This window comes from Zerene cesonia, chromosome 8 (assembly GCF_012273895.1).
Source record: "Zerene cesonia ecotype Mississippi chromosome 8, Zerene_cesonia_1.1, whole genome shotgun sequence".
Lineage (NCBI taxonomy): Eukaryota > Metazoa > Arthropoda > Insecta > Lepidoptera > Pieridae > Zerene > Zerene cesonia.
Window position 1 is genome coordinate 6,611,558 of NC_052109.1, and position 13,498 is coordinate 6,625,055.

The 13,498-nt window shown below is 33.4% G+C and overlaps 1 protein-coding gene across 1 annotated transcript in view; it reads right to left on the bottom strand.

Moving 5' to 3' along the window:
- LOC119828739 overlaps positions 1–13,498 on the bottom strand; it is a 49,740-nt gene that overhangs the window by 10,877 nt on the left and 25,365 nt on the right. The window contains exons 11-30 of the mRNA XM_038350982.1: positions 13,086–13,293; positions 11,632–11,724; positions 10,731–10,960; positions 9,923–10,121; positions 8,664–8,759; positions 7,867–8,093; positions 6,889–7,108; positions 6,323–6,418; positions 5,699–5,928; positions 5,128–5,347; positions 4,746–4,838; positions 4,105–4,334; positions 3,592–3,796; positions 3,298–3,387; positions 2,577–2,806; positions 2,032–2,326; positions 1,709–1,938; positions 1,134–1,350; positions 616–708; positions 15–244 (exon numbers count right to left, since the gene is read on the bottom strand). Of these exons, the coding sequence (XP_038206910.1) occupies positions 15–244; positions 616–708; positions 1,134–1,350; positions 1,709–1,938; positions 2,032–2,326; positions 2,577–2,806; positions 3,298–3,387; positions 3,592–3,796; positions 4,105–4,334; positions 4,746–4,838; positions 5,128–5,347; positions 5,699–5,928; positions 6,323–6,418; positions 6,889–7,108; positions 7,867–8,093; positions 8,664–8,759; positions 9,923–10,121; positions 10,731–10,960; positions 11,632–11,724; positions 13,086–13,293 (3,732 nt within the window). The remainder of the gene's footprint in view (positions 1–14; positions 245–615; positions 709–1,133; positions 1,351–1,708; positions 1,939–2,031; positions 2,327–2,576; positions 2,807–3,297; positions 3,388–3,591; positions 3,797–4,104; positions 4,335–4,745; positions 4,839–5,127; positions 5,348–5,698; positions 5,929–6,322; positions 6,419–6,888; positions 7,109–7,866; positions 8,094–8,663; positions 8,760–9,922; positions 10,122–10,730; positions 10,961–11,631; positions 11,725–13,085; positions 13,294–13,498) is intronic.

Genomic DNA, 13,498 nt, shown 5'->3' on the forward strand with positions numbered 1-13,498 from the left:
AAAAAACCGCTTACCCTTGTAGCGTTAAAATTGCTAATTGCAGGGATATGTCGATCACATTGCCCGGGGAATATGACAGGATCATTCGGGGTGAGGGCTGGTAAATAGAAACATGCGTTGTCCGATTGCTTCACTTCTTCAAAGTATCTGTAGTCCAAAACTTGAATATTGCTCATTGTTTCTTCGATTATGGGGTACACCGATGTAGGTATGGATTTCCTTCGACCTAACATCCAACTGTATACTGAAATGGGAGTTTTAAAGATTACACCTTATTACAGTCAAAAGCATATGCAGTGGTGGCTCAGTGGTGAAGACCTTGGACTTAAAATCGATAATTCGGAGATTCAAGACCAGCCGAGCGTGCGGGAAATAAATAGATTTTTCAATTTATTAGCGAATGCAGATATATATAATAGTGTGAGGAAATCTAAATATCCAAGAATCAAAAGTCCGACGACATGTGACATGTGCCAACCCGCACAGGAGGCCTGTGTCATAGCTGTGGGAACATGTATGGGCTGATGATGATGACATTCAAAAGTTTGAATATTAAGGAATCCAGGATTTGTTTAAAAAGTACCTAATAAGCAAGCCCTGTTGCAAAAAACTCACCTCGTCTTTGTTCTGGGTTTATATTGACACATCCATATGCTAATGTGTAATTATTGTAGTCACTTCTTAGGATCCAAAAGGGAATTGTTACGGCTGGAATAAAAATGAATTAAATTTGTATTAAATCACCTTTTTAACGTTTAACTATATTTTATGTAATATAAAATAACATTGTTTTGTTTAAATTATGAGAAATAAGTTACTATATAATCAAAAAAATATTAGAATAGCAAAAAAATCGTCATCTTCGTCTATCGCCATATTTTTACATTTTTTTAAATTGCATCTTATGCTACTAAAAACTTAAAAAAATATAAAGTTACTAAAATTGAAATACGTAAATCATATGACAAACCTATCATAATCTAACCTAATTCCAAATTTAATTACCCATTTCTTCATTTGTGTTATTTTTTTTAGAAACAATTACGTATAACAATCCAATGTATTAAAACAATTGACATTCGTTTAGAAACTTGAAAAATAAAAGAACATAAAAAAAACATTCAAAAACTCACGTCCATCGTCACTTGGTATTGTTATTGTTAAACGTCCGCTACCAGCAGCGTCACTGACGGTAGCAGTACCAATGCTTTCGAATAATGTCTCATTCTCAACATGTCTTGACACCACCCTTATGGTGCTTCCAGACAAAGAGCCGAACTCTTGATTAATACATTGCCCGTAATTACGGCTTGTTGGATATTTGTGTATTTCATGCCAAAGTCCTTGGAACTGAAATTGTATTGATGGTACTATATTATTGTATATCTTTATTGTGGGAGTCGGGTATGCTTCGGCACGAATTCGGCCAGCTTGCACCGGGGAAGTACCACACCCCCACAGAAAACCGGCGTGAAATGATAGCATGCCATTGTGTTTCGTATGGTAAGTGTCCTTTTACGGACCCTTCCCATTCCATTTCATTTTCCAGTCATCATACTTCCTTATCCCTTACCCCTTAAAAGCGGATAGCATTGTTCATGGGCGTTTACCATCAGGCGAACCACTAGCTCAGTTGCCCGCTATGACATAAAAAAATATTGAATAAAACTAATTTCTCATGGATATTAAAAATTGTGACCAGTTTTACATTTTCGAAGTTGAAGTTAGGCATTGCTTGGATGGTCGTATCACATTGTCCTGGGAAAATCACTGGTGATCCCGCTTCTGGTTCTGGGTAGTAGAAGCACCCAACACTGCTGTGGTCTCTAGCGATATAGTACTGTTGAGCAAGCACTGACACGTTCGCCATTACGTTGTTAATAGCGATCTCAGCATCTGCTTCTAGTCGTCTTGTTCTACTCAATTTCCATGCGCCCACTGTAGTAAAAATTGTAGTATTAGTCATATTGTTTGAAACATAGTTTTACTTACGAGGATTATTTTCATGTTGAAAGTTCAAAGTGCCTATACCTTGTCTGTGTTCGCTGTCGATGTTTTTGCAGCTATAGACCAGAGCGTATGATGTGTAATCCGTAGAGAGCACCCAGTAGTTACTGTCCCCATATCCAAAGTCCACCAGAAGCTTGGCGATGTTAGACGCTCCTGCGAATCTTCCAACAGCTGTAGCAGTGGCTAGAGTCTCGTTCCTCACTTCTGTGTTCAGTACATCGACTTCGCTACCACGTTGTGTGTAATGGGCACTGTTACAAGTACCAGTTTGAGGGTTCGAGGGATATGAAGCGACGTCATACCACTGTCCCATATACTAAAAACGGAGAGTACGTCTTAGTCAGGTTACATGTATCATTTATTGGTTATATACATATATTTTATCCTGGTAAATGTGAAAGTTTCGATAGATAACAGAATGGCGCCTGGACGTTTGAATATGTAATGCAAGAGGATATTGTTAATTTATGAATAAACAACTTTGAAATTACTATAGGTAGGTTAGGTTAAGGACATGTTTTATTTATTTCAAAGCATTTTCACTTTACGTTGTTACGTTGCATTACCTTTGTTATATTGAAGTTCGTCACTACAGCTACGTTCTCGTCGCATTGTCCTCTGAAGACAACCGGTTTGTTCGGTTCAGGTTCTGGGTAATAGAAGCAAGCAGCGTCTGATTGGTCAACATCTTGATAATATTGGTTATTTAGAACATCGATGCTGTCAATAACTCTATTAATATTAGTGACAGCCTGTGAAGGGAGCGTCGACGTTCGGCTAAGGATCCAGCTGTACACTGGAAATAAACAAGATATTTTAGCACGAATAGCAGAATGACCTGTCCGAGAAGAACAATTGATCGATTGAAGTGAAATACAATACTCAAGACTTAAAAAGTAAGAGATAACTAAGGCTAGCTAGCTTTATTAAATATAATACTCAAATAAGACCCAAGATATAAAAAAAAAAGTAATAAAAATAATAGGTGGCTAAAAAAGCATTTAGTGATTTAATTTAGCTGTAACGTGGGTTTTTTACGCGGTGAATTGTTTAAGTTTCGTTAAGTTAGTGTATAGTTTGTTCAATTATATTTATCATATCACCGCTTTCTTCAATGATGTTCCGATTGAATTAAAAGCTCAGATAAATATTTCGAAGATTTTAGAGAAAAACACATTTACTTTTATTTATGGTGATATCTTGCTCGTCTCTTACAGAACATTTTTTTACACGTTTCAATGTTTTCATCAATTAAACATAATTTAAATTATATGATGTAATACATACCTCGGCGTTGGTTGTTTGGTAAATTATAACAGTTGTACGCTATGGAGTACGTATCGTAGTCAGTGTCAAGAATCCAGAGGTTCGCAGTATCTAAAATACAAAATTTATTAAGATATTCCATTCTATAATAGTATAGTAAAAGGTGCTGTATCAAAAGAAATATACTTAAATGAATTAACATCTATTATAAGCAAAAACATAATTCAAATCAAGTCAAAATGTATTTTGATTGATTTTGAATTCTGGTAGATATCTACATGTGTAGTCAGGTCATTCAGTTCAAGAAAAACTCACTATTTCCAATTTGAACTTTAAGCTTAGCGCTGCCATCGGTTGAAGCCACTGTAGCTGTACCAGATACATAGTTCAAGGCTTCGTTAATGACCTGGCTGTTTACCAAGTCCACAACGTCTCCTCTTAAAGTATACTTGGCTCGACTACAGGTTCCTATCTGCTGTTCAGCGTAATACGTAGCAAGATTGCGCCATTCACCTTGGTACTGTAATAAGTGGTAAATTATAAAATGATTTATTGTTATTTTAAGAATTTTTATAGAACTTTAAATTAGGAGCTTAAAAATTGGGAAGGATTTTTGCAGATTTCGTTTATATCTTGAACTTATATGAGTTCGTAGAAGCTAAAAAAGCAATAAAGTCCTGAAATATTGAGAAATTAATCTATCAGGAAGTATGAAGGCAGAACCGCGTCTGTCGAACAGACTAGTCCTACGAAGTCAATTGTTAGAAGACAAGTTAAGCTTTCCAATATAATGAGTTCAATATAGTTTCAATAAGCTAGTTTACTTACTCTAGTGACGTTAAAGTTCTGAACGACTGTAATATTAGGGTCACACTGTCCAGGCAAAATCACGGGTTCATTTGGAGTAAGGTTTGGTAAATAGAAACACGCGGAGTCAGATTGATCGATATTTTCATAGTATCTATCGTCAAGGACGGTAATGTTTGATATTGCGTTGTTAATAGCTGTGGTTGCATTTAAAGACAGGTCCTGTGTTCTACTAAGCTTCCAGCTGAACACTGCAAAATTGAGAAAAATATTACAGACATTGAAAAATCTATATAGACATGTAAGAAATTGCCGTTACATTAAACTGGAAAGTTACATCAGTTTACATTGAATAAGCTTTATTATAATGGTTGATATAAATTATTGTAAGGAGCAGATATATTAAAAACCTCAAGTTAGCATGATCGATACTTTATTCCTAAAATAGTGGAACACATGTTTGAGAAACCTTAGCAAAGAAATAATTCTTGGAGTAAGATTGGCCGCAAAAACGACGACTCAAAAGTTTCAGGATTACTCATTAAAATTAGGTAATACTCGACTTCAGCACAAACAAAAAGAAAATCAAAGAAGGTTAATCATCAAATTACAAACTAGTAAAACAAACCAAGGAAAAATAGTGTAAATTTAAAAACACTCACCTCTTCTATAATCATCATCAATATTGATGCATGAATATGCCAAAGCATAGTCTTTGTAATCCGTGCTTAATATCCAAAACGGAAAACTAATAACTGAAAAAGAAATAAGATATGATTATAATATTATATTCCGTTTGATGTGCGGTTTTGAATGTGTACCAAGTGTTTTTTATCTTAATAAAATTAAAAAGAGAGTTATAACCGCTAGCAGATTGACATCGTTAAACATATTAAAGTAATTATTATCAAATACAAAATTAGAAATTGTATTCTTTTAGTTTTTAACATCATCATCAGGTCATTGTTTCTTTCATCGATAAGTAGAAGAAATTTGGCTAACTAAGTAGGAGTTTCTTAAAATAGTATAGATTAAATATCGAACCTGATCCTCCCGAGTTCATGGTGACTGTCAGTTTTCCACTTGTATCCTGGGTAGATGTGAATGTCACTTGACTTGTGCTCGACTCCAATAATTGGTTCAGAACATAAGAGGTAATGAGAGATAAACTATTTGTCCCTGATGGACTATATTCATGATTGATACATTGCCCAGTTTGCTGTTCCTTCGGATAAGACTGTATCTCGTACCAGGTGCCTTGGAACTAGAACAAAATATATTAAAATCTCAGCACATACAAAATATATTGGTGGAGTCAGGATGCATAGTTTTCATATTGTTATGATGTTCTAAATGCATATTTGTAGGTCTTAAATGTTGCTATTTGTTCAGTTGTGCTTGAAGTACAGTAATTTTTAAACCGTGAGGTAGAAAAACTTATCTTACACGTCGAATATCGCATTGTATTGTATAAATTCATCCCTTTCTTATTCTATCAGTCTATCTCTAAGCACATTTTTCACACATACCATCACGATTATTCGATTTATTTTGGTATATTTCTATAATCTGCTTTCAAAACTTAATAATATTTAATCTGAACAAATTTACTTACTTCTGTTAAATTAAAGTTAGGAACTGCTTGTATGCTCTCATCACACTGCCCAGGGAATACAACAACGACTCCGGGCTTTGGTTCAGGGTAGTAGAAACATCCATCTGGACTTTGATCGTTCTCATCGTAATAGCGTTGATCGAGCACTGGTATGTCTTTAATGACGTTGTCTATCGCGTCTAAAGCAGGCGTTGTCAAAGTTTTGTTTCTGCCAAGCTTCCAGCTCCACACTGTAATATTAATTCAAAGATTGTATAAATATTGTGGGCGATTTAAAATAGTGTTATTTTCTTTTGACAGGAATATGTTGTCTCAAATTAGGTAACGCTTAACTTGAATGATCGAAATGTGAATAGTATAACAAACGACATGATGTAACGTTTTGTCCTGAAACTTAGTCAAGGTAAATGTAGGACAGTTATAAATTACTTACTTAATTCATTTACATTAAATTTAGGAGACATAGCAACCTACAATACTTTGTTCAATATATGAAATTTTTCAATTTGGATTTAAAATAACGGGAGTTCTGGATATTTTACATAATAGCTAGGCTCCTTTTAGAAGTATTTTTCAATCTCCATCTATTTATCCTTACTATTAAGAATATACACGAATACATACCTTGTCTAGTCTCTTCATCAACATTTACGCATGTATATACGAGAGCATACGACGTGTAATCAGTATCTAAGATCCAGTATTCTGATAAAGCTGAAACTGGAAGAAAATTCACGGCTTAAACTATCATCAATATTCCATATTCCAATTTTCTAGGTTTTTTTATGATCATTTTAGAATTATAATAACAAATACAATTTGCTTTTAATTTTAGAGCGTCTACACTGAACTGGTATATAAAATCGTTTCATTGAATCTTCTAAACTAATGTTCCTTCGGCTTTCACTGATAAACAGTTGTTGTTAAAAGCTTTATATTTTATAAATGCGTAGTTACTAGGCGTTGACGAACACTGACATATTCAAAATCAAAATTATAAGAGAATTGCTGACCGGCTTCGCCCGTGGGTACGTGGTGCACATATAGCCTATGTCACTCAGTGAAGCTGCAGCTTTCTAATGGTGAAATAATCTATATCTCTAATGAAATCGGTCCAGTATTTGAAAATGTTCTAAACATACAAAAATACAGAAGTTTCCTCTTTATAATATCAATGTTGATTAACTCACAATTTGTGCCCGCAATGGGGAAGCTCACTAGAAGTTTCCCTGTGCCATCAGTGGATATCAAATCAGCAGTGCCCCATATTTCATCCAGCTTTTCATTGACAACTTGGGTGTTGTATACATTCACGTCACTCGCAGTGCCAAGAGAGTAGTACGCGTTATTGCAAGACCCGCCTTGGAAGACCGAAGGGTAGGATTCAATGGTATGCCACAGACCGAGGTACTGAAAATTTATTCATAGAAAATTAAACATTTGTTTATTGTATTCGACTTGTTAAGATGCATTTTTGATGTTTCTAGAGGGAAGATTTAATCTTAAATGTTTCTAGGTTTTTAAAGTAAGAAATGCGTCTAAAATATTTATGTTTACAGCATGCATTTATGTCAATTGTCTCCATACTTGTAAATCTCTTTTAATATAACGTAATTATAACTTGAGCAAATTTGTGTATACACTAATATAAGTTTATATTTTTACTAGGAATCTCGATATATAATTGAATAATATTAATAGGTACGTTCAATGTTCAATATATAAAAATGAATTCCTATTTCACCAGGTTTTAACATCACCCGTGAACTGCTGAAGCGCTTTCCTTACAATTTTTTAATGTTTCTGCCTTTTTTATGAAAATTTATCGCTTTGAAAGTTACGCATTTGATAGTTCACAAAGACAGAAAAACGTCTGTCTAGTTAGAGAATTAGTTAGCTAGTACGAGTAAAATTATGAATAAATAATTGAAACAAACCTAATAAATATATTTAATAACGGATTATGTTATTTAATTTTAGAAGTTTTCTAAAATCAAATGTTCTTTTCGTATCTCCTGCGTTTGAATGATATTACGTTAATTCTCCAAAAGTTGGCTTAACTGAATTAGAATTTGTTAAACGTTAATTTGTTAATGTTTGTTAAATTTGTTTTCTGCATCGCGTAATGTAAACACAGCTATAACATTACATTTGATTTAGATACTTACTGCACTGGCGTTAAAGTTACTAATCGCTGGAATACTCAAGTCGCATTGGCCTCGGAATACGACGGGGCCTGCCCCAGGTAAAGGATAATAGAAGCAACCTTCGTCCGATTGGTCAACTATCTCGTAATATCTATTGTTCAATACTTGAATGTTATTTATCACTCTGTTTATATTAGCTACAGCATTTTCTGTGAGATTTCTTGAACGACTCATCTTCCAACTCCATACTGGAAACATAATATATGTATATATGAGTATGGTCTTAAATAACACACGCACACACACGTATAACTCTACTTGCCTGTGTGTATATGACAGAAAACATTTTTTAAATATCTTTGTTTATGTTCACATAACATACGAAATTTGTTCTAAATACTATTCCATAGCGCCATTATTTCAATTAAAAACACATATTTTACTCTCATTTGTTCTGATTTAATTAGTCAATTCGATAAACTAGCAAATACTTTTTATTATTACTAATTCTATTATAAGTAACAGACTATAAAAATAAAGTATGATTATATACAAAACGTGTTGTTGAATTTCCAATATAGTTAAGGTTGCAATCTATCGAATAATTGTTAACCTTAACTATACATAACATAATACTATACAAGCCTTAATATAGTTCTTACAATTTAACGCATTGTTTTTCTGTACAGTATAATCTATCGAAGTGAAACGAAATTAGGGATTTACGTTTATTATGTATACAATTATTATGTTTTTACAATAAGTTATATACAATAAGTTATGTATATAAGTTATATATAGGAATAATATAAACTTACCTCTTCGTGCATTATTTGAAACGTTTTCACAGCTGTACACTAAGGAATAAGTGGTGTAGTCTGTATCCAATACTAGAAGCTGCGCAGTGGATGATGCTGAAACGAAATTGAGTATAAAATCCATAAAATTCTAGTACATAGTATATAATTATAAATTACAAACAAACCCAAATAAATGATAATAAAAAAATAGATATGTAATATGAAAAGAAATCAATGGCATTGTAATCATAAGTATATCATAGCAAATAATAATTTTAAACGTTTATGGCTTTAATTATATTGTGGTCAAGTAGTGTGTCAATTAATCACTCGCAACTTGTAATATATTATCATAAATATTGCTAATGATATATAGGTTTTTAATTACTCTCTGGTAATTGATATTTATAAAATAATATTAGAAGCAATTAAATAGTTGATTGTTGAATAATTACTCTATTACATCAAGACATGCTTTTCATAAGCATTATTTAATAACAATTTCAGGCGAACTACATTCAAGTTGTAAACGTTGTATTGATATTTTTTTATATGACAGGGGGCAACTGAGTTGGTGGTTCGCCTGATAGTTAGCGATCACAGTCGCCCATGAACATTCGTAGAGGTAGGGCCTCTACAAATGCGATGCCCGCTTTTAAGGGGAAAAGAATAAGGAAAAGGTTGACGACAGAAATAAAGGAATGCAATGGAAAATATGAGGAAAAGGATATGAGACTTCATCTCTATAAATATTTGTAACTAGATTAATATCCCTAAGTTCACTTGTTTTGTGATTATTGTAAATTTCTTTTTTAATTACATAACTTGTTTACTCAATGCGAATGGAAGTTGATTATTTGGTTTCTCTGTTATATATAAATTATTTATAAGAATAGACTCCATACCATAATATATTCGTAATTCAATAGCGAAACATTTCGATTTATAGGCAGCGTAAAAAAAAATAATACGAAAACTATATTTGTTTCTATTTTCTCTCTGGTTATGTCATCAGTCTTTTTAAAGACAACGTCGTTAAATAACCTATCAAATATTTATTTATTTATTTTAGGTTCACTAACAGGTCTTACATTAAGTAAGTATAAGAATTAAGTAACTACATGCACACCTTTAAAAGGTAAACACAACATGCATATAAAATTAACAGCTAAAACATCTTAAAACTAAATTATAAAGATAACATTACAATGTCATACTGCATAATACACAATCAGCGTTTTAGATTCAATCAGATTTTTAGAAATATAATGACTTACTGGAGGGAAAAGTGACAGTGATCCTTCCTGCACTATCGACTGTTGCTGTACCAGCTATGGACGCCAAGGAAGCGTTGACGACTTGAGAATTGACCACTTCCAGAAGGTCACCACCGATAGGGGTGTACCTAGCCTCATTGCAGGTGCCGGTTTGGAACTCAGTGGGGTAACTCTCGATTAATCGCCACCGACCTTGGTACTGAAAAAAATGTATGAATTATGATCTGTTATTGTAATTTGTTCGTTCGTTCGCCGTCCGTTCGCCAGGTCAGTTAGAATATACATATAAATCGGATTCTAACGCCAAATTCACGACTTGCTGTTAAAATTACTGAAAGGATATTTAACAGTTCTTAACATATATATTTGAACACTATCACTTTATCTGACACATGTATAGAACATATCTCATAATTTCAGTAATGTCCATAATATTCATTGTTTATCTTATAAATGTAACCGTAAATTCTCGGGGGCCTGGTGACCCGTAACACAAGTATTCTATGCTTATCTCGGGCACCAATCTCTCACAAATGTTAGTAATAAGCAATAGATTTAACAATACAACAGATAATCATTTTAGATGAGAAAAAAAAAAATAAATAAACATAAATATCTTATACTTCTCTGTAACTGTTCGGTGCTACGTTTTATTTCCAAGAGAAAGACGCAAGGGCGCGCGTACAGATTACAAATATTTTTGTCTACCCTCCATGCAAAGTTAACAAATACAGATTATGTATACCTCACAATATCCAGCCGTGAATTTGGATATTCAGTTTGTATTTACTCCATAAAAACTACTCACATTAGAAGCGTTGAAATTCGCCACAGGTAGGATACTGGTATCGCACTGCCCGTTCAATATTACTGGTTCGCCAGGAGCCAGTTCGGGTAAATAGAAGCAAGCATCAGCTGAATGGTCTATCTTTTCATAATAACGCGAGTCCAATACATCGATATTCGAAATGGCCGTGTTAATAGCGGTATTGGCTGCGGATGATAGCTCCGTCGACCGGCTAAGTTTCCAGCTGTAAACTGTTATAACAAATGTCTTAATATAATATTTAATTATAAAAACATAGTGCATAATTATTTTTTACGAAAAAGAAAACTGCATTCAAATTATCAAAGCTAGATTAAAATGAAGTGGGACGCACCAGATTTCAAATAAACAAAGAATCGCAAAAATCTGTTTAACCAATAAAAAGTTATGCGGTGAGGGACACTTAAAAATACAGTTGAATTTTTTTGGGTGGTTGAAAACACTTAAAACACACTTTTAGAAAGAATAAATTGTCTCACTTGCTTTCATACAGAGTATTGTAAAGAAATTATTCAATCCTAAACGGGATAATAAGATAAACTCATGATTAATGAATAAACTATTGTATTTTCACCTATTCTTGATAAGTGTATAAAAGTTTCAATTGAAACGTGGGTTAAATACGAGTCTAACGAAGTCGTTTACATACAATACATTCAAATATACAGGTGAAGCTAATAAAGCGATTAATTATAAAATCAGTCAAGGGCAAATCGTGTTCGCGACGCAAAGGATTTTTTAAAATAACCTAAAGATCCACTGCAAAAAAAAAAATCACCCTTCAGTTTACGACACGAAACTCAAACAGCCTGGTGTTCACCAAAAGACAAACAGCGAATGACCCTTTTATTCGTTGTGACGAGATTGAAAATTTATGAATTACCTGCTCTGTAATCGGTGTTAAGGTTCACGCAGCTGTAGGCTAGAGCGTAGTCCTCATAGTTGACGCTTAGTATCCAGAACGGAATTGTTATCACTGAAAATGTAACGAAGTTTATAAGTAATATTATAATTTTAAATTCTTCTCTCTTTTTTCTTTTTATATATAAGAAAAAACGCTAACGTCATAAAAAAAACTTCATAGATTTTCATGAATTTAATTTCCCATTAATGAAAACTTAAAACTTGTAAATTTCCTTAAAATACTGTTATATAATATATATAGAGAGATCGTGAGTGTATAGTTTGATTTTGTAATTAGTATTTACTTCAAACCGATAAATTTCATGGTCACAATTTTACAAATTTTCACAGATTATTCTTCAAAGCATGAATTTATCGAAACTGTCTTCTTCTGAATTACAATATTCTAGCTGCGCCCCGCGGTTTCACTCGCGTAAGTCCGTATTTCGTAGGAATATTGGGAGGAAAAGTTGCCTATATTATGTTATTATAGTTGTCCATCTGTCTACGTTCCAAACTTCATTGCAATCGGTTCAGTAGTTTTTGCGTGAAAGAGCAACAAACACACACACATTCTTACAAACTTTCGCATTTATAATATTAATAGGAAATAGGATTAGTAAGATTGGTATAATAGTGTGATATAAGTTAAAGAAAATAAATGGGAAACATATTTGCCTGGGCCCTGTTACCTTGCCCTGGCCCTCTATCTCACAGAGGACACGTGAACATTATACCTCAGGTTCTTGAAATTAAGTATAATGTTTTCTCTTAGCAACAATGTTTTGTTTATCATAATCGTAATGTGAGAATACCAACATGGTCATACATGATTCTATCAAAGCACACCTGATTTGCACGATTGGTCAAGTACATGTGACCATTTGTGGAAGTTATGCAGAAAAACTGTTTTTATGCACACTTTTTATAACCAACGCATGCTTTTTCTTACACAATATGTTAATGTTGATGGATATTACTGTGTTTACGTGTTTAGATTTTTATTTATTTAATTAACTAATGAACATAATACAGTGTTTAGACTGTAAACTAATACCGAAAAGTTGCAAATAATTTTGAGTAGTTTTTATAAGCTTGCAATCCGTGTTCGTAGACAGATATTAAAAAGGTTTTATTGAACTGAAAGCAGCACTTTTACAAGATAATAATAAACTTTCCGTGTATTTAAAAATCTGTTCTGAACAATCATTTCAATCTTTGTTATATAAAGTTATCATGCAGAACTATGTCATGTAGAAGGCTGAGTAAGTGACTGTGTGTCCGTTTATTATGCTTTTATGGTCTATATAAGAAGTATATGTTAGCTTGTTTTCGAATGTTTGTGTATAAATTACTATCTAATGACTGAGAATATATTGTTTGTGAAAATTTAATCAATAAAAAATGAAAATTTATATAAGGAAACTTCTATACCTGAACCATTGGCTGGAATTGTTATAGTAAGTCGCCCATTTGACCCACCGACTGCTACTGTACTATTTGACGTTATTAAGAACTGATCATTGACGCTTGATGACGTGATGTCCAAGCCAGCAGTCGATAGGGAGTAATCGTGGCTGATACATTGGCCAGGCTGGTTGTCTTTGGGGTATGCTTCTACCTCGTACCATGTGCCAATGAACTGAAATGAAACAAAGAAAATTAGCACAAGGTTAGTGTGGGAGTCGAGTATGCTTCGGCACGAATTAGCTCGCACCGGGGAAGGTGCCACACCCGCTTCAGAAGATGAACGTTAAACAGTAGCATGAATATGCTGCTTCGTATGATTGGTGAGGGAGCCGGATGCCAACATCCTTTTCCTTATCCGTTACTCTCTAAAATTGGCA